The following is a 21359-nucleotide window of genomic DNA, read 5'->3' on the forward strand; positions in this document are numbered from 1 at the left end:
ACTGTCATGCACAGCGTTCCAATGCTTGCATCGGCAGGCTCTATATAGGGCTCCCGTAAAACATCTGTAGAGTGGCGAGTTTCACGTTTTGTGCGCGTATACAGCAGAGCACATCGAAGCATGCAATGGACGCAGTCACATTAGTTTCGGGTATGTCCAGCCATGAAGTAACTGTTGGCTTAGGCCTCTCCATGCATTGATCAGAGTGGGTCTACGTATGAGGTGTGTTTCGCGGCATTTTTTCTCCCTGTACGCTCACACTCGTCGAGCCGAGCGAAGATTACGACCGCTATTGCGCTGTCTGGTATTTGCTTTGTACAACTCTTTACTCGCTTTCGGAGCGCATGTTTCGCGTCATGGGGCCAGCGCTCTGATGGGAGAAATTACTCGTTTCCTCTCTGAGTCTCGCCGGTCTTGCTGGGGAAAGACGCGCTCGTCTGCGTTTGCTTCACGCACGCGTTCGCATCGCCGAGTCGAGTCCGCGTGATAAGAGCCCTGACAAGCTCCATGAAGCCTGGCAAGCAGCTACAGGAGAGAAGACGAGGCACGGACCAGGCGGCGGAGCAAAACCCTTTTCGGATTAAGCCGCGCGGCCCCGAGACAAGCCAGGCGAAGGCAAGACAAGCCCCAGGGAAACCGACAGCCGGGCGCAGAACGACGAGGCCTCTGAAACAAGTGCAAGAAGCGATGCGCACGCGCACCCACGCACGCACGCACGCACGACCACAGAGTCGAAGCGGCCAGGGCGGCAGTCGAGTCAAGTCAAAGCTACTACGCGCTCAGACTGTATGCAGACCAGAGCGCCGGGACGGGAAACAGCGCCACGCCCCGTGCGCGCAGCCTGCAGTCACTTCCCCTTTGGGCCGCGGGTCCGCCCTTTCAGAAGCTAAGCTCGCCGGGCTCGAACTCGGACGCTCCATACCATAAATGAGCAGCATGGTGCGTGCTTTATCTGGCACCACGTTCAACTGCTGAATCGCGTGAGTGGTCCCGACAGAACCAGCAGCACGTGTTCGGATTCGCCACGTCACGAAGAAGAGGTTTCCGAACTGTGCAACTCCTGACTGCAGCGTGCGCCACCAGTCGCAGTTCCTACGGCACGGATGATCAGCTGAAGAATGACCCTCCAACACAATGAAAACCGTATATTAGCGTAGCGACCAGGCTAATGGGCTTGCGCAACGAAGAGAACAGAGCTCATCACCACAGACGATGCGCATATATGACTGCACATAAATATTACGAAGGCGACACATGTGCGTGTCAGCTTTGGTCAGTGCTCCATCGAGAAGCTGCGCGAGTCGAAGCCAGTGGAGCCCCCTATGACGACTGAAACGATGATGCAGCGTTTTTGCTGTACAGAGAGGCCTGAGATAGAATGTCACTTTATGGTTAGCAGATCCAGAGGGCATATGTTGAACCACTTTGGTTTGATGTGTATTTAACTCAGGGAATCGAAGAGCGAGCCAATGCTAGTCGCTCCGAGTGGGTCACCACTCAAGACAACGAAATACTAAACACCTTCAAGCCACGCTCGTGGCTTTATAATTCCAGTCCGTTTCCATGTATTGTAATGCGAATAAATGACAGCAAATGTCTGTTTCCTTTGAGATGGTGGTTAACTGGCAGTTTTCATCTGTCGTTTACAAAATCTTGTCATAATTACTACGACTTGAAACCTTCCCCTAATCTATATTGGCAAAAAGCGCGATAGCGCTTTTCTTTTTTACTACATTTAGGACTTTCCGCGCACTCTTCGGTTTTGTTGGGTCATCATTACAAGACATTGCAAAGGTTCATCCTTATTATGGTACCACCTGTCTGTCTTCGTTTTTCCTTTTTTTTTTTTGATTTCACGTACGCAGACTCATTTCCCACAATGAAACAAATGCTGGTCGCCTCGCACTATCGGTTATCATTCGGCTTCAATGGGACGTGAAGCCAGTTTTTCCAAGCACTGATAGTGTTTACAGTCGAAAGCAGTATATATCTTACCGGCTGTGTGCCTATCATACCACTGCTGAGATCGAGGCTGATCCTGGTGCGACGGCAACACGCTTTCCTGTGAAAGTGCGGTACGATTCCGGAATTGAAGGGAGAACTAAGCCGATGTGCATACATACCTTCTTCACTTTCTGGAAAATGTAACCTGTGTTGTGCAGTTTAGAAATGAGTAAAATGAACACCTTCAATTACTTCACGCTGCCCAGCACATTGTGCGCTCCGATGGTGACGTCTCGGTGCGTAACCCGCGCTGTGCACAAGGTTTACATGCTATCGTAACCCCTCGAAATTAGAAGGGTCAGAAACCGCAGCCAACATGCGCAGGGTGTGGGTTTTATTCCGACTCACAACGTGCTGTTCCTCCCATCAGAAGAGTAGGCAGGCGTTGTGCCCCTTCCTGTGGCGGTTGCCAGCCTGCTCGTCGCTTTCCCTTTCCTGTGAACTGTGTATATGTGCATATGTGTTCAACACAAATAATAATAATAATGTTCCTTTACTTTGCCCGTTTTTTCCGAACAATACTAGCATTAACGTTTGTGTGTGTGTTTTTTCTAAATAGCGCTCTTTCTCACTTGAATAAAGTTATTGGTCCCGTTTTAAGGGACGTTTTGAGAAAATGCATTACTCCGTGTATTTGTATACCCCGGACCACACTTTGGGACCCAATTTACTTTTTTCAGCTCTCTTCGAGCGGGGGCTGTGACTTGTGATGTTTATTCCTACCTCACTATTGTGGTTCTTCCCTCATTTCCACGAGAAAATAAGTAGCCATCATCACTGTAAGGTGACTGAATATCCTTCCTTTACTTTTAATAAAGAAGTGCGTTAAGGCCTCCGCAGGTGGACCATAAAGGCGCCCGCCTGCACATAATTAAAACGCAATAATTCCTTTACGGCCTTGTGTGGCTTTGTTCCCTGTAGAACCGTATGGCGGAGTCTCTGGCCCAAAAACACGCGCCTGCGCAAATGAACGCTGCGGGCGTCGCTGCTTGCGCGCAACACCTGTCTGCAAGTCGTAGCCAGTGGCTTTCCCACCGGCGACCACCTGCACTCAAGCATCGTCTGCGGCGCGGACCCAACGTGGATGCGTACACTCACATTCGCCGACGTTGTACACGGGGTATCCCATTGCCATGACAGTATGCTGCAGTGTGCTGGACGCTGTATATCCGCTGGAGCACGCGATCGTGGACCCTCCGTAGTTCATCGGGGTGGGCTCACAGCCTCGCCGGCGCGTTCGCCGTCATCGCAGAACGCACGGCATACGTGCCTCCCGGGTTGCGCACTGGCCCAGATGCGGCTCGGCAAGACGCTCTCATTGGCTCCTCCAGTCACGTGCTGCTCAGCAACATGCTTTTGAGGGAAGAAAAGAAAGACAAATTGGTTGCGGCATCTCCGATCCTCGCAAAATTTTTGAAAGACAACAACAACAACAACAACAACAACAACAAAAGGGACATGTGAGCTTCGAACTCCGGTCTTGCCTGCGACTTGTGTTTGCATGTCTATTTGCGTGTTGAGATATTTCTTCGTTTTTCTTGCCTGGAGTAGCTTACTTAGGATTTCGGAATAGCCAGCCCTAAAGACGCCTACATTCCCAGTTTTGAACATAACAGAAATAAGCAGTGAGCGCGAAAGTTTAACACAGACAACCACCAAACGTACCCACACTGGAGTAATTTGTTACATTCATTAGGAAAAGAGGAAAAAAAAGGGGAAGGGTGGGAAGCCGCCGGCATCGTTACTAGCTGTCTCACCTTTTGGTGGACACTTGACCTGTCCTGCGCCCAAGCAAGAAGATCTAAAGATAACAGCATAAGAGCGGAGAAAAGCGACAGGTAGGTTAGGATGAAAGTTGACAGAAACAAAGAAAACAAGTGAACATAAATAAACATAAATGCACACCAAAAAAAGAACGAAAAAGCAAACAAAGATGGAAAATGCTAGAGCTTCGACAAAAGGCTCGTATAGACGATGACAGAAAGAATCGCTAAAGAACGTCCTGAAATCTCCTATCGGCATTCAATGATACTGGTTTTTTTGTTTAATTATTGATACCGAAAGTGTTACTCTGTTTTGTTACTGTGCCGCCCATTTTACCATGTTTTAGTGTGTTCTTTAAGTGTGGAACCTGAAAGTAGCTGTTATCGGTCGTCACACTACCAGGGGCAAAATTAACAAACTTTTCGTTCGTAAGTGCTGCTTGCCATTGGCTCGCCGCATTCGCTAATAGTATGAGCAACATCCCGATTGGATGGCATCTGCTCTTACGGACAGTTCTAGCGTAGGCACATTTTTGTGAATAGGGGTTCAGATGTTTTGATGAAGATGTTCTATACTCATTTGTATTACATTCTGTGATTCTGTTGGTTGTCTTCGGTAATTGGTTTGCTCTATAGCACGTACTGTACTTGGGAAGTTCAGCAAGTATTCAACCAATACTCGACCAAATGATTCATTGGCTCCGACGTCCTGCTAATGGAAGTTATTTCGCCATTATTATTATTATTATTATTATTATTATTATTATTATTATTATTATTATTATTATTATTATTATTATTATTATTATTATTATTATTATTATTATTATTATTATTATTGGCACCCCCTTTGAAACGAGGCGGCAAGAAATAGTCACCTAGTCTGCTTGAGCTAATCAGGTGAACGATACGCGCCTATGAGTCAAGTATTTTGCCTACATCTCCTTAATCATTTCTTTCTACCTCAAACCTCTATGTATACCTTGTACAGCAGCCCAGCTGTACAGGTGTAATATGATGATAATGATGATGACGATGCTTTATTAACATCCCCCTTGAAACGGGGTGGGAACAAGTCGTCCCCTTGCCTGCTTGAGTTACTCAGGCATGCCATCAATGCACTTCCTTGTAGCGTTCTTGTATAAATCTTTTTAATCTGCTGTACCTACCTTGTACCGCTGCCTATGCCTGTAACGGATCCAGTCGTATCAGCTCTTCCGTGCTTATTTTCCACCAATACTCTAAATGTATCTTGCTTATCTCGGTTGCTGACCGGTTGATACTTCCGTCTACTTTAAATTACTTCACTTTATTTCCAACACAAAGTTGGGGGTCCTCCAGGCAAAAAAAGTTGTGATAGACAACTTGAGGGGACCTGGGGACCATACGGACAGCAGGCAAAGGGATACATTCACAAAACGAAAACTAGAAAGATTTTACATCACTGGGTATATTGAAATAGTGAGAATAATATACAGTGCAGGATAAAAACAAATACAGTTATGTATTTGTAATCCAAGCGCTTCTGAAAGTTGTGCGTTACGTATTGGTCTCGCTGGGTGAAACCCTTCGCATTCCATTAGGATGTGCTGAGTGGTCTCCGGATTTTTATTGCAGCATACGCATGCCTCATCTAATTGCGAATATTTGCTCCGGTATGTTTTTGTTCTCAGGCAACCAGCTCGAGCCTCAAATACATAGACCAAGTATACCGAAATAATAGACCAAGCATAAACCAAATAATAGAGCAAGTATACAAGCACCATCTTTCGCTGTCCAAGCAAACAAACGAATAAAAAATAAAAAAATAAAGTGCATGATTAATTGACGCCGATGATTACACAGGCATAATGTATGGCCTCATTGGCAGAGGGCCCGCCGGTGGAGTGATGCGTGGCTAATGCGAATGCTTACACCACCACTGCCCCCTTTCTTTGATCACGCAAAAGCAAATCACCCATGATTAGCCTGCATAAACTACACATGAATATCTCTCATGCGTAAAGATAGACTTGAAACAAAAAAATGATTAACGGCTCGCGAAGCGTTGGGAAATTGTATTGAAAGGTTTTAGAGAGAGAGAGAGAGAGAGAGAGAGAGAGAGAGAGAGAGAGATGCGAAAGGCAGGGAGGTCAACCGGAAGATACATATCCAGTTCGCTACCCTGCACTGGGGAAGTAGTAAGGGCAGACAGACAGATAAAGAAAAATTACGGAAACAAATAGAAAGAGAGGGAGATGAAAAAGAACACACACACGGAAGGAACGCGGGAGTGTCACAGTCGTTCAAACAGGTCGCTTGACCGGAGGAACTTCAGTAGCGCCTTCGTCGGCTTCTGGTGTGAAGACGGCATCAGCCGGCACTCCAAGGTCGTCTGCTCAGAAAGAGGCTGGTCGTCGAGGCGTGCCAACGCCGTCACTGGCGACTGTCTCTGGGAGCTGTAGCGAGGACAATAACAGAAGACATGTTCGATTGTTACCTCGCTGCCGCAACTATCGCAGGCTGCACTGTCAGCCATTCCGATGCAAGCAAATGCATTTGTAAAGGATACTCCAAGCCACAGTCGGCAGAGAACAGTTGTCCCGATTCGGTATAGTCCAGATGGAATGTGTAGTCGGAGGGATGGGTCCAGGCGGTGCAGTCGAGTATGACGGAAACCTGGTCTGTTCTACATGGATCGTGTGCCATCACGCGCGAGAAAGAAACGATGCAGCTTTGTTGCTGCATCGGTTCTTGATAGCAGGATGGGTTCCTTCGCGGCATCTTTGTAAGCCCTCTTAGCAGCTTCTTCGCCATGTTCGTTGGTAATGATGCCGCAGTGGCCTGGGAGCCACTGAACAGTGATCTCATGTCCTTCTTCTACTAGTTAGTGATATAGCTGCCTTATTTCCAGCACGAGTTGGTCTGATGGTCCACGACATAGAGCGGATAGCAGACATTGCAGGGCTGCCTTCGAATCGGTGAATGTGCTCCATCTTCGTGGTAGATCTGCATAAATCATGGGTAGCCAACCAGACTCTTGACTGGTTAACATCCCTGCTTTCCTATATTCATCTCTCTCTCTCTCTCTCATGAATCATGCGAACTGCGCTGCGAAGTGCAACAAGCTCTGCAGCAGTCTACATTGCCCGATGAGACGTTTTACACTGAATGGCCATGGCTTTTTCAGGGAAGATCACAGCTCCAGCAGATCCGTCCACAGTTGTCGAGCCACCAGTTTAAATGTGATGAAGGTCCTTGTCTGTCTCGTGCAGCATAAGCAGCAATAGCTCCTAGAGAGCTGGCAACAAGAATCCTGCTTGTGTTCGAATTCCTGGTACCGAGAGTCGAACTTGTGGACGAGCCAAACACCAAGCAGGTGCGAGTAGCCTCTCGGCAGGCATGTAGTATCTAGGGAGGCAGTCACGGTAAGCCCATCTCTCCGGGCGAAAGGAGGCACTGGTTCAGTCTTTGGCAGTGCGGCGAGGTAGTGGAAAGGGGCGCGGGCAATATGTGCCTAATGTGTACTCTGAGCCCTTCCATTATCATATGAGTTGTGACTGGGTAATCTTGAGCCATCTCAATTGTTTCTGCTGTCGATGTGCAGCGCGGCAATTCAAGACAAACCCTAAGTGCCTGCGCCTGAGCACTCTCGATTGGGCGGATGTATAGTATACTGGTAAGCTGTAGAGTATACTGGTAGAGTATACTGGTAAGCTGTACCTCAGATACCCGAGAAACGGCGTCCCGTAGAGTTGTAACATCGCGTGTACTGACGTACCACACATTTTCCCTCCAAGAAATTTGTAAAGGTGTGAAATGCCGTTAGACGTTTCTTCAGGTTGGTCACATGGGGACTCCAGCTGAGGCCTCGATCAATGGTCACTCCTAAGAATCTGTGTGTCCTGGCTTAATAGAGGTTTTGTCAACTGATTGATATGGCGTAGAACGTCACTGGCTTCCGCGTACATGCGACCAGCGCACATTTCTCAGGTGAAATCTGAAGGCCTTGTTCGCTAACATACGGCGATATTGAAATCTCGGCTTTTTGGTGCCTCGCGGGCACCTGCGGCGAGATCCGGGATCATTGTTTGGAGCGCGCGGTGCAACCGAACGCGTGCTCCGAACAGCGATCCCTATTGCGCCCCTGTGGACGTGTTGCATCTGACGTTCACACGTAGATGTCATCGGCGTACATTGACATAGTCTGCTTAAGTGATTGGACTTTGTGTTATTATGATTTGGAGTTGGCTTTCAGTTATAGTGTGACGTTAGTGAACTTTTGTTACCGGAATTCGTGTTGCTATGATGTCATTATTTTTGTTATGATTTATTCCTTTTTTTAATCCCTATGTGAAAAGGGATAGCCGGCGCCAATTAAAGGCGGCAACATCTCCTAAATACCATATAATAAAAAATTGACATCTGACAGCAGTTGGTATGCGTTCCATGAGACGGACAAGAACAAAGTTGCATAGTGTGTAGCCCTTGACGCCACCTTGGGGGACACCACAGTGCGTGGTGTTCATAGGTCAAACCGTAATCGGTCTGCAAAAAAAAAAGACTTCATGCGGGTTCACCGGTACACTCAGCTACCAAGGCGAACCGACTCAAGAGCATCAAATATAGCGCCACGAGCAACATTGTCATAGGCTCCTTTTACGTCCAGAAACATGGTGACAAATAACCGTTTAGATCTCATCTGATGTTGAACGTGAGTTACCAGATCGATGACATTATCAATGGACCTGACGAGACGTCAAAAAACTGGCCATAGTGTTTCGATAAACTTTGTAGCTTTCCAGGTACCACTCCAGTCTGGCAAGGATCATGCGTTGCATCACCTTCCCTATAAGCAACAAACTAGCGCGGTTTGGCGGTATGACGTGAGCTTTAGGGGCGATGTTGCCATGTTTAAGGAGTGGTGCAAGACAGCTTGTCTCCCATTCTTGAGGAATGTTTCCATCCAGCCAGGATTCATTGAATATATCCAGCAACGCATTTCGTGCTCGCTGACCCATGTGCACCGAGAGAGGGAGAAAGAGGAAAGGCAGGGAGGTGAACCAGAGGTGAGTTTCCGGTTTGTTATTCTGCACTGGGTAGGCGGATGTAGGGACTGGAAAGAGGGCAAAGAGAGAGAGACAAAAACGACATGTGGCACAACATGCGGTACGATATGCCACCTGGTCCAGGCGACGACCACCGATTACACAAAGCAAGAGCCGCATGGAGCTCCTCGGTGGTGAAAGGCAGGTCCATGCGTGAATCCCGTGAGTGCGGCATGATGCCATCCTTGCCAAGGTGGCCTGTGTACGTTGACTGACCTACAGATCTCCCTGCAGAAATTTTCTGCTACCTCGATGTCCTCTCGACGATAGAAAAGCGCCAGGACGTTGAATGGCCAGCGTTGTTCGGGAAGTACACGTAGGCCTCGCACGGTTCTCCATATGGAAGAAAGAGGTTTTCTATGGTCTAGGGATTCACAAGATTTTGCCCACTGTTGAGATTCCAGTTTGTCCATTCGGCGCTCAATGTTCTTTTGCGTGCGTCTGACTATTCCTAGATCATGGATGGACTTTGTGCGACGGTATCTTCGGACGGCACGCCGACGACTCCGCACGGAGTCGCTCCAACTCCACATCGGTTTCCAAGAATACTGAAGAGCATGTCAGCGTGCACATCGCACTTTGCGTTGCTTCCGTGATTGCTTGCTGAATGTTAGTGAAAAGTTACATTATTATTGTGTAAGGCTGGTGAAATGACTGATCCCTGCGCTCCATGGCCCATACTCGCAAAAGGCTTGCTCGCTAGAGTTGTTCGTAAGAGCACGCACATTTGAGCCAGTTCTGACGGGGTATTATATTATTAGCGAAGGCGACTGGCCCATGCAAAAGCGCACTTATGTACAAAAAAGTCGGCCCTTCTTTAGGTACAGTACCCTTACAAAGATGAAATAATAGGCGAGTGGGTACATGCTGAAGAAAGACAGCACGACACACAAAGGACAATCGAATGGGACGGCCGGTACAGCAAGGGCGCTGTGTCAATACAGCGCCTCTGTCGCCGCCTATCATGTTCGTCTTTTGTATTTCGCGCTGTTGGTCAGCATGTAATACCAAATCGCCCGGCATTCCATCTCAGTAACATTACAAATACTTCGCACTTTTTTCCTATCTTTTATGCTGTCTCTGGTGTCGCCTCTATCATTTCTATTTTCTGTATTGCGCTGGCTTCCTATATCCACCGCGTTATTTATGCGTTCGTTGCCGTATCTTACGAACACCTATCAGAAGGACTATCTGGACACCTTTGTTTGCATTTCAAGCGCTTTGAAGTTAATAAACACTCAGAGTTGGCTGAATGTAGGACATCATTTTGTTTATATTATTTTCGTATCGTTTATTACCTATGTACATTACGTGAGATAAAGTGCTGCATATGCTGTTGCTTTATAAAAAGAAAAAAAGAAAGAACAGGCATTGGGCACAAACTCTAAAAACAATCTTTTTCGAGTAGCCTTCAAATGAGTGAATAGAAGGAAGTGGAGACAAGCCTGTTCAATTAAAATTTAATGGTTTTAAAGCTTAACGGCTTAGCAGCTTTTGAATGTAAATATGCAGGTAAAACCAGGAGCCTTTGAATTGTCTTGAGTGGGTGCGCTTAGCTCGAAGGGACCAGCCATAGCCCAATGACGCACTGTACCACCATCCGATAAATGCACCGGTCTGGTACGACTCTTGCACGACAAGATCGTTCAGGGCTTTCCCATAGGATACTACAGCGCCCAAAAGCGAGCACTCAGTAGTTGCAGCGGGCTTCCATCCATTTCGACCTTTCTGGGCAAGGTAACCCAGTCGGTACCCGGGCTTCCAAGTCGCGAAGAACTGTGTTCCAATGACGGCGGTATTCTAGATTGATCACCTTCTGGAAGACATTCCCTTTTGCGTGACTTGGAGTTCAGCGCGGCGGCGCCTCAACGCAGCGAAATATGCGTAATTTCTTTCAGCTGGTTCAGTCGGTTCGGCCATTGTCCGCTCACAGTGATCGGTCCCGGATACGGCGCTCGATTCTCGCGGCTTCTTCGCCCCCAACGCGTCTTCCCGCATACTTCCGCTCACGTATGATGGGAGCAAAGCGCTGAAGGCCCGCGCAGGTAGCGCACGAAATCAAGATGCACCAGATGACAAAGAGATAACGAGAGGGCAGGGGAGCGTGCGCACCACATGCTTTATTGACGTCTTCTAGCGAGAGGCTGCTCCGGCTAGAAGGTTGTGCAGGTGCTGCAGGGCTAGCCAAAAAACAAAGAGACGCGCAGTTGCTCAAAGAACGAATGGCGAAACAGGGGAGAAAGGGGCAACACGAAGCGGAGGGCAGCGCGCCGTGGAACAGGAAACAGCGGGCACAAGAGCGACCAGGCGGAAGGCAGCCATCTGCGCCCAAGGGAAGCGCCCGCCATAGACGCAAAACAACAAAAAAAGCACACGCTCACAAGCGGCACAGGCGAAAAGCCTGGGGGAGGGGGCGCTTATATATAACATAGCAAAAGGAAAATGAAGAGGGGGGAAACAGGAGGGAGAGCGAACGAGCAGACGCAGATGTTCGTGGCTTTCTCCAGGCAAACTGCCACCAATGCCTGCTGCTGCCGGCCGGCCGATATCAAACGACTACGCAAACTTCACAGCGAGAGCATGACAATGCGTCATTCTGAAGGGTGGAGGTGGGGAAAATTACGGGTTGTATTGAATTCCTGAGCGGCGGTCTGCTCAATGTCGCTGCCGAGTACGCGAACGAGTAAAGGATGCGCTTCACGAAGTGCTAGAGTGACGTATACGACGCGTCTAATGCGCACAGACCCCCCAAACCAGCGGATTTGACCGATAGGTCATCATGCCTCTCAGCGTCGAGAGTAATGACAACAAAACGTTCGCTAACATTTGCTTATTCCGTAAAGCTGTATACATCTGGTTGGCGTGTCTTAACGACAATCAATAGGACACTACATCAGTTTAGACCTGGTAGGCCTGGATTATTCTTTCTGGACCCTTTGTGAATTTATCTGAAGAAAAAAGAAGTGTGTGTGTGTGTGTGTGTGGGGGGGGGGGGGTGATAACTACTGATAAAAGGATCAGGTCGAAACTTACGCTTTCTAAAATTAGTAATCAGCAGCCCCGAGTTAATGACTGCGCTAAGCAGCCCCATTGCAATGTACCGATACTCATGGCCTAGCAACCATAGTCATGCAAACGAACTAATGTTTACTATATAAACAGTGCTCAAGGTTGGTCTTCACTTTAACGCCACTGTGAACTCTTGTCACTTTGCGGGACAAATTTATCCTTAGCTTTATTTTCGCTTCCGAAGTTTCCAGCGTGAAACTACAAGGAACCGTGATGTTACAGGGATATCATGATACCTAACTCATTACTGTCGAGCAAAATTTAATAAAATGCACAAACGGAGCCTGTACTAGTTCCTTAGGTACGCTCAAAGTGGAACACGAGCTGGTTGTCGCCTTTATGCCAAGATGTGACGCAATGACAGAGATCAGATAGCAGGTAAATTCAAATCTGTCCCATTGATATTGTCGTTCGTGGTTTGGATGAGTGAGTACTCCAGCAAAAGCCGAGTTGTTGGATTCTTCTCCTCGGCTATGATTGCGACACCTAGTCTAACTCAAATTAAAAGGCTCAAATCAAAAGGTAAATGTGATATAATACTGCGAGAAAGTATGATAAAAGACGATGAGAAGCCGCGGTCACGCTTGTCCGAACGAGACTGGTATTAATGTCGGGCCTATACATTCGCGATGAGAAACAGTGCGACTGTGAACTTTAACTAGGAAAAGCATAAGTTTGGACAATGCCGGCCATGGTTTGGGGTGAGCTGACTGGATCTAAAAAAAACTGCGAATATGCGCATTTGCGGGAGATACACGAAAATCGTATTGCCATGCTAGATTACGTGTATGGCTCAAACGGCGCCCCATTAGGACTTTGTTTAGATCGGACAGGATGAGTTGCTGAATACGGTGCTGTGGGGGCGAATTCACAAAGTTTTTTGTTCTTACGTTATATTCGCCATTGGATCGCCTCCTTCACTAATAATATGCCCAGTATCTAGATTGGCTGGAATTTGCCCTTGCGCGCCATTCTAGCCTAACAGCTTTTTGTGCACACGACCTCTGCATCTTATACCCCTGTCACACAGCACGTGTAATGTCATTCGCAGCGAATGAGATTACGTCTTAATGCCACTTCTGTTGCTTGGGTGTAGTGAATGACATTCACAGCTAATGGCATTTGCCCATTGAATGAGTTTCCCGAACTCATGCAAGCGCGACTGGTGTAATCTCGACGACAAGGGCTCGGCAAAAAATTGTTATTATGCAAAATAATAACAGCAAAAAATTGCTGTTATGAACATTTCAATAATTTCATTACGTATAGCGCGATAGTTGAAGTAGTTTGTGAAGCTATATTCTCGTTCGCTGTCTCCGACTGGACGCTAGCATCTCTTGTCGGCCATGTTTACAAACGTTCGTCTGTTGTTTTTTTTTTTCATTTCTGCATATTGTTTTCAAAGTGGTGCCGCGCTGAAGCCTGTCCAACAAATACGGAAGCCAGCTCTACAGCTTCGTCAGCGGAGAATGAGAAGCGGAAAGCGCACTGGACCGACGACGAGACGCGCGCGCTGCTGAAAATGTGGGAATACCACCTCGGCGATTTGCGCAGGGCGAAGCGCAACCTAAAAGTACACATGTCGATTGCCGAGTGCCTGCGTGCGCGAAGTGCCGATAAACATCGCTATCAATTGCGAATGTCATTTTGTATACCCGTGTAGACAGGGAATGCAAGACCGCAATGACATTCGGTATGAATGTCATTTACTGTGAATAAACGAGGAGAAAGGGGGTTAACCGAGGGGCTCAATTTTTTATTAGTCATAAGAAGCCAACAAACACTGACACCAAGGACAACATAGGGGAAATTACTTGTGCTTAATAAATGAAATAAAGAAACGATTAGTTAAAGGTAATTAAAGTAGATGAAGAAACAGCTTGCCGAAGGTGGGAACCGAACCCACAACATGCGAAGGTTGTGGGTTCGGTTCCCACCTGCGGCAAGCTGTATTTTCATCCACTTTAATTACCTTTAACTAATCGTTTCTTTATTTCATTTATTAAGCACAAGTAATTTCCCCTATGTTGTCCTTGGTGTCAGTGTTTGTTGGCTTCTTATTTACTGTGAATGACACTGCACGTGCCGTGTGACAGAGGTATTATACTGAGCTCAGCGGTTCAATCAGCAGCTGGCGTATTGCGATGACATCAACAACGGGAGTCGGTCGAAACCATGGCACGTAGTCAATGCTCTTCTACGTTCCGTGATTACAAATGCAGATAATTTTTGAGTTGACACGACGTCATTGCTCTGCGGCGGCTGTTTCAAATGTTCTTGTTATTCGTGCAATCCCCACGCAGGGATGCTAAGACAAGAAGCGTGGCGTACATACAGTGAGTGCAAAGCGTCGCTGCTCTGCTTCTAAACCACCAGTGACAAATGTTCGCAGACTACAGCGGGAAGAGTTTGCCTGGACACTGTAATCACGTTACAAACTAATAACGAAATAAGCTTAGCACATATTCGGAAAGTTGGGTAAGGGCTGTTGCGCTGCCCGACCTCTTTTCGAGAAACCGCGTCAACACGGCGGTGGTTCGTCATGCGCGAGCTCAGCAGGGCAAGTTCGGGGAATACTTGAATGCTTGAGCGGAGAGCGCCGGGGATTACATTTATTCGGCGTACTTTCGAGTTCGATTTAAGAACGAATGGGACACGAAGCATCGATACGCACGATTCTACTTACATTAAGCTGCGGGGGTGCTTTTCGCCTTTGTTCGCTCTTTCAATTCTTCATAATTTTTTTTTCTGCAACGCCAAAGCCTCCAAGGAAGACGAACGATAATCTGACCGAAAGCGTTCATCGCGCCCAGAACACTTTCGCGCGCGACGATGCGTGCGAAACGATTTGCATCGGCGCGCATCGGCGGCGGTCGCCCCACTCAGGCGGCAGCATATCAAGTGCTTCGCGCCACCGCAGCGCGGCAGAGACAACGAAGAACGCCGCGTTATGAGCTGCCCGCACGCGGCGGGCCTTCTTTCTTTTCGAATGCCTCGTGCGCGCCCCCGCGCCTTAAACGTGGGAATTTCGCCGCGTGTCAAAGCGCTGCACGGGCGTCTCTCGGGGCCGCAACGCGGAACGCCGATCGGCGGTGCACGCCCCGGCCCGTGCGCGCGCGCGCCCGTTTCGTGTGCGCGCGTCTGGACCGAGCCAACAACCGCAGCGGGCTGCCTCAACGCGCTCCGCTGATTGAGCCCCGTGCTCTCGCCTTACTACCCGCCGCTCCCCCCCCCCCCCCCCAACTCATTACATTTCTTTTCACACGTTAAAAATGGGGGCCACGAAAGGAGGAAAGCAGCGCGCTATGTTCAATTCTCGTCTTGACCATTTCTTTTTCGCTCGCTTTCTCTCGCAATGATGGTTGGAATTTTTAGCCTCGCCCCTCCCGCAACGTCAAAAGTGCAGTGCATCGCAATTCCAGAGGACTCCGCGTGCGGGCGGCGCAATTTGCCGCAGGGCAAATCGCGCGCACCCGGTGAGCGCCGAAGAACGATCGAGCGAACAAGGACAGCTGCTCCGAATCGCAGAAAAGGCGCATCTGGTTTGAGGAGTTTTTCTCGCTTTAACGCCCCAGTTGCGTCATATAACGTTGAATGGTTTGCCGTAAGTCGCGCAATCGGGCATGTTTGCTTTTCGTTGTTGTCGTTTATTTCCTACAAGTCACGGGATAGGCAATAAATGCCCGAGTTCTTGCGCTTATCTCCTCTTTAAAACTGCAGCGGCAGTTGCGAGCTCGAAACTGCGTTTGCTGTGTCCGTACGCGTTCGGTTCAGTTAAGCCGTTGTCATTGTGCCACCTCCTCAATTGCGCGAGACAAAAAGACCGAAACAGCCGTTGCAATCTGTCTCTTATGTGGCCGCGTTCGCGCTGCCGCGAAGCAACCTGGAGAGCAGAACGCATCTGCATGTGGCGGTCGCCCGCACACGACGCAAACTGAATGACAGCGTGTCCGCATGTGAGCCGGTGTTCGCAAATCTTCGCGAGGAAATAGCTGCGTGAAAATGGCCCCCGACGACCTCGCGAGTTCACTATTGCGTGTTTCGACTAGCTACACATGGGATGATATAGTGGACGGTCATTATCATTTCATTTTCATTTTATTGCTACTCTTGCCATACAAATTATCAAAACACTGACTGAACCCATAGCCAGAGGCTAGTGTGGGGTTCAGAAACAAAAATACACGATGGCAATGACGCAGCACTTGTGTAAAATGGAAAGCCCAAAATCACGGCGAAAGACCAGAGTACAGCATACAATGAGGAGAAAATAAAATAATATGCATTTTACAGCAGAATGAATAAAGATCTGTAATGAACAACACGGTACAACAAACACAAACCGCTAACGACTGTCACATAGATCAAGTAAGGCTCATAAAGTATGTTCTTAATGCTTTATTTGTTTCGTGGGACTGTTTTATTTCTGGGGGTAAAGCATCCCAAACCTTGACTCCTGAAAACTGCACCAATCTTTCACTGTAGATGTTATTATTCGGTGGCAGATTAAAGTTACTATGTGTGAGGTTTCTCGTGAGTCGAGAAGGAGGGCGAAACAGGGAGGCATTGAAAGGTTGGTTATATTTTACTATGTTGTTTACACACACCGCTATCTTTAAAGACCGCAAAAGGTCAAAAGGAAGGATATTTAATAACTGGAAAATTGGTTTACTTGGTTCAGTATACTTGCTTTGCGTTATAATTCGGATAGCCCGTTTTTGTAATCGCCGGATAGGATCAAGGTAAGTGTTGTATGTCAAACCCCATGATTCTACACAGTATGTTAAATGACTGTTAATAAGGGCAAAATAAAGGGTACGGAGTGTATGTGTGTTAAAACAATCACCTCTCTTTCCTTCCCAGTCACCTGCGGGGATCGTTCCCGCCGAAGAACGGATTTGTTAAAGGAAACCAATTCTTGTGTCATATATTATGGTTGAAAATAAATGTAGGAGGTTTTCATTAGGTGTTCTTACTGCGAACTACTGCGCTTACTATTGGGGCTAGCTGAACTGTGAGAAACTGTCCTTTTGATTACTGCAGTATCGCTGAATGGATGAGCACACGCGCAATCACAAAACGATTTGCTTCCGAATTCAGTTACAGGTAATTGTACCGTCAGTGAATTACCGTTAATTCCTATCTAGGGCCATATCTTGTAAATTACATGTTCCCCCTATTTTACTCGCTTCTTATCTGACCCGCCTAGTCAGCGACCCGACAGAGTGGGCGTGGCTTTGTGCGCACCGTGAAGGGAAAGACGAATGAAAAACGGAAGAATAAAAAAAAGAAACATTTCGCAATAGGGCCTCCCCGGCCAGATATATTATCAGAATGTAAATACGAATTATTTCTGGGGTAAGCGTAAAAAAAAACATAATTAGGACACGCGCCTTTCGTATAGTCGATCACCACTTCGGATACAAAACAAATGTGTAGTAAATATCCGAGACACCCCAAAAAATGTCGCTTCCTTTCTTAGTTTCTTAGTACTTAGGTTCTTCGTTTTCTGTTTAGTTTTTAGGCTGCATCAATTTGTCCGTTACCATTAGTAAACAATTTTATAACTGCGCGAACAAACGACAAGAGAGAGAGAGAGCACACAAGGACAGGCGCAGTCCTTCTGTGCTGCGTCTCTGTGGTCGTTTGTTCGAGCAGTTCTAAAACTGTTTGCTGATATGCACCAACTCGGCCAACAAAAAGTTCTTCTAAGCTACATCAGTTATGACACTCTGCATTCATGTCGAAGTCGTGTTTTTTTTCTTCAAAGTTTTCCTCGCTTTCTTTTCTCCCTTAACTATGCCGTCCTGTCAGCTACGTCTACGGGTAGCCAGTTATCAAGTAGACATAAGTATAAAGCCACTGCGGCTCAATAGCAGCAGCAAAACCTGCGCGCAACTGAACGCTGTTCGAAGGGAGTCTTTTTTTTTTTTTTTTTTAATTTGGGGTTTTACGTGCCAAAACCACTTTCTGATTATGAGGCACGCCGTAGTGGAGGACTCCGGAAATTTTGACCACCTGGGGTTCTTTAACGTGCACCTAAATCTAAGCACACGGGTGTTTTCGCATTTCGCCCCCATCGAAATGCGGCCGCCGTGGCCGGGATTCGATCCCGCGACCTCGTGCTCGGCAGCCCAACACCATAGCCACTGAGCAACCACGGCGGGTCGAAGGGAGTCTCTCGCCTATTCGCCAAAAGCGGCAGTCTGCGGACGACACCGCTTGTAGCTCAGTACATCGTCACTCGAAAGCCCCCAATGTCAGTCGCTTCCACAGCTATCGACAGGCGGTATATACGGGCATGGGTGGGACGTACCGGTGATACATGGTCCGCAGCGGGAAGCAAAGGTTCGGCGCGGCCCGGACCCCAGGCAGGGTACTCGGCGGGGCTCCTCCGACGCCGCCAAGGCGAACGTGCCGGCGCCTCGGGTATACGCGCCGGTACCGTGCGGACTCCTCGGGCTCGTAAAGGGCTTGCGAAACAACGGTGGACACGAACACACACACACAGGAAGCACTCCCCGGTATCCGAATGAGATGGCGTAGCAGTCAATTCGTTGGCGCCACGGCTAACGGTGCTTGCGAAGAGATGGCATGTACGCCAGCGCCGGTTAGTCGAGGAAAAAATGAAATTGTGCTAATAACACTGTCGAGGGAAGCTGTCGTTATGCAACGTCGCTGGAGCTCTCAGCTACTGGTCACTGCCGTCCGAGTGTGGCTGCCAGCGATGTCCAGCATGATGGGTCCAGCTTGCGCCGAGGGCAAACGCCGAGCGCGCGGCGACCGATGCAACGTTGTCGCCGCTGCACACACGCCGCGCCGCAGGCACCACGTGAACCAGGCGCCGTCTCAATGCCGGCAAGCAGTACACGCGGCCTCGCGAGAGTTTCCGCGCTGCGGCCTCCTTCCCACCAGGGCTTTCTTTCCCGCGGCTGGGGAAGGGGGATCGGCGGCCGGGACCTTCCGTCAGGGCGCGAGGGTCTGGGCCTCTCTCCCAAACCCGTCGGCCATTTTTTTTTTTTTTAATCTACGTTGCAGCAGACAGAGCACCCCTCTACAACGCGCTGGCTTCCCCTCGTCACAACGTTGGGAAGGCAGCATTTCTGTGTACACGCTTGCTGGTGAATCAGTTTCGGTAAAGGCAAGATTTTCTCTGACTGCAGTAATGTATCCACTGTAAACTGCGATTGTGTGCGCGCTATGCATTCTTGAGTACATTGTTTACTTTCTTCTGTTCATTTAACATCGCATCCACTAATAATATGCCCAGCATCCGGACAGACTGGAATTTTCTCTTACGAACAACTCTAGCGTAAGATCGTTTCGTGAATACGGGCGCTGTATACGCACATATATCCCATATGCGCAAGAACTTTCTTCAGTGAAAATGCCATTGCCACCCACACCATTCTCTAACGCATACGAAGGTATAACACCTTTAGTTCACTTAAGGCCTAACGTTGCAGTTTCCCAAAGGTGACCGTGAAAGTTTCTATAGAGAAATGGGCAGCCGCGAATTTGTCTCCGAAATCACAAAACTTTTTGTTTGGAAGTGCCCTTTGTCATTGGCCAGCCGCTTTCGCTATTAATCTGTCCAGCATAAGCAATGGCCGACATCTGCTCACGGGAACAATTCTTGCGCAAGAAATCTTTTGTGAATACGGGCGCTGGAGCTTCGCACATAACCCACACGGAGCAACGAATTACGAGGAAGAGTGCCTATCGTCGATATCATAAGTGTAGGTGGCACGTGGTGGGAGGGACGTAAGCAAGCCTGGGAGATTGCACGGAGGAAATGAAGTGGGCGGGGCAGTTTACCGCGCGGTAAACCTTAATTTCCGAGCGTAAAGGCACACTTCTTGGAATTAATTGCAAGTGTGACCTTAGATAAATAAAATGCCTAACTGTTGAAGGAGTGCGGTGGCCAAAGGAACGTTGGCGAGAACCACTACAGAGCCCGTCTCTTTTCTTGGAGGAATGTCTCGAAACATAGTAATTTATGCTGTGTTCGAAAAGTCTCCCGTTTAGTAATACACCCTATACATCGCATCAAATACGGCGCTGCTTTTTCTGGGACCAGTCCACGAGTCGCTTAACTAAATGTTACCCACACGTTAGGCGTCGTTTCAGTAGCCTTACGTACAAGACTGGGTACAGTAGGGCGGCGTGTGCTTGTGTCTGCGATATCGAAAATAGAATTCAGCGTAGATGGTAGACGCCGCCTGCGTGACACAATGAAAAAAAGAATGGCAGAAAGAGCGAATGCTCACCGGTTCAGACCCCCCTCCGCGCCTTCGCTATCAGTCGTTTTCTATTTAAGTGGTAGCCTTCATTGTAAACCGTTTTTCTGGGCCCACGTGGTGCGCGACATTAAGCCGCCGCACGCAGCGGAAGCGACCGGCCGAGGGAGCGGAAAAGAATGAAGAATAATAAAAAGCGCATCGTGAGCGACAAAGCCCAAGCAGGGGTATACAGGCGCTGGAGCATTGTGCAGGCCCCGGGCGCCGCTGGAGACGGGTCGCAACCGTCGCTCCGCTGCGCGCGCAGGCCACCGACGGTATGCGGCACGAGAGTGGCGCACGAGGTGGCATCAGCTGTAGCGTGAGAACGGTGTGGGACGCCGCATTGGCCATTAGGTGATAGGTTGAGAGAGTTCTAATACAGCGTACGCCGCATCATTGCGGGGCGGTGCAAAATAGCCAGCCTCAAGGGCTAATGCGCAAAACGCGAGAGAGCTTAGCTGATAGAGTGGACATGCTGTCAGGATATTTATTTATTTATTTATTTATTTATTTATTTATTTATTTATTTATTTATTTACTCACACTTAGCCTACACCACCACAAGGCATTGCGAAGGCGTTGACGGCACTGGCCTACTACCGGTCGGTAGGGTGATTTCGGCCTCAAATTCATTGCCTGAATATATCGCGAAATGAAAACACGAATGTATATGTATAACACAAATGAACGCGGATGTATAAAAATAAATGTGTGCGCGTACCTTTCGTCACGATGACCACCGATCAAGACAAGAAATGTGTTCGTACCTTTGTTCAAAATTCCGTGTCGCCTCTTTGTCCTGTGCAACGCAGCTTCGCTGGACATGGACCTTCCCAGAGTGGAGTGGCTCACGAGTTTTTTTCTTTCTTTTGTGGTATCTGTATATCTTTATATGATCAATCAATCAATCACTCAATCAATCAAAAGTTTATTATAGTGCCTAGGCACAGTATCATGCGACGGAAAATGTACAGAGAAGACAAATGCGGCAGACAAACCAATATGAGAGAGAGAAACAATCAGGGAAGCAGAAAATGAGGAGGCTGGTGTAAAAAAAAAAAAAAAGAATTGATCATACAACATGATCATCCATCGTACAAAACACAGGAAATGAACTCTGAAATATGTCAATACAGACAGAATACTTATTACAG

At 48.1% G+C, this 21359-nt stretch overlaps 1 protein-coding gene across 3 annotated transcripts in view; it reads right to left on the bottom strand.

Annotated features, from left to right (window-relative positions):
• nvy (CBFA2/RUNX1 partner transcriptional co-repressor nervy) overlaps positions 1–21071 on the bottom strand; it is a 205692-nt gene extending 184621 nt beyond the window's left edge. Inside the window, exons 1-2 of one of the 3 annotated variants that reach the window (XM_075702299.1) lie at positions 20973–21071; positions 3103–3357 (exon numbers count right to left, since the gene is read on the bottom strand). In XM_075702299.1, coding sequence (XP_075558414.1) covers positions 3103–3211 — 109 coding nt within the window. In that variant the 5' untranslated portion in view covers positions 3212–3357; positions 20973–21071. Of the gene's footprint in view, positions 1–3102; positions 3358–18239; positions 18710–20972 lie in introns of those variants that run through there. The other 2 variants (XM_075702306.1, XM_075702289.1) reach the window with 2 other exon arrangements.
• Positions 21072–21359: the final 288 nt, after the last annotated feature.

Source organism: Dermacentor variabilis, chromosome 1 (genome assembly GCF_050947875.1).
Source record: "Dermacentor variabilis isolate Ectoservices chromosome 1, ASM5094787v1, whole genome shotgun sequence".
In the NCBI taxonomy this organism is placed as follows: Eukaryota; Metazoa; Arthropoda; class Arachnida; order Ixodida; family Ixodidae; genus Dermacentor; species Dermacentor variabilis.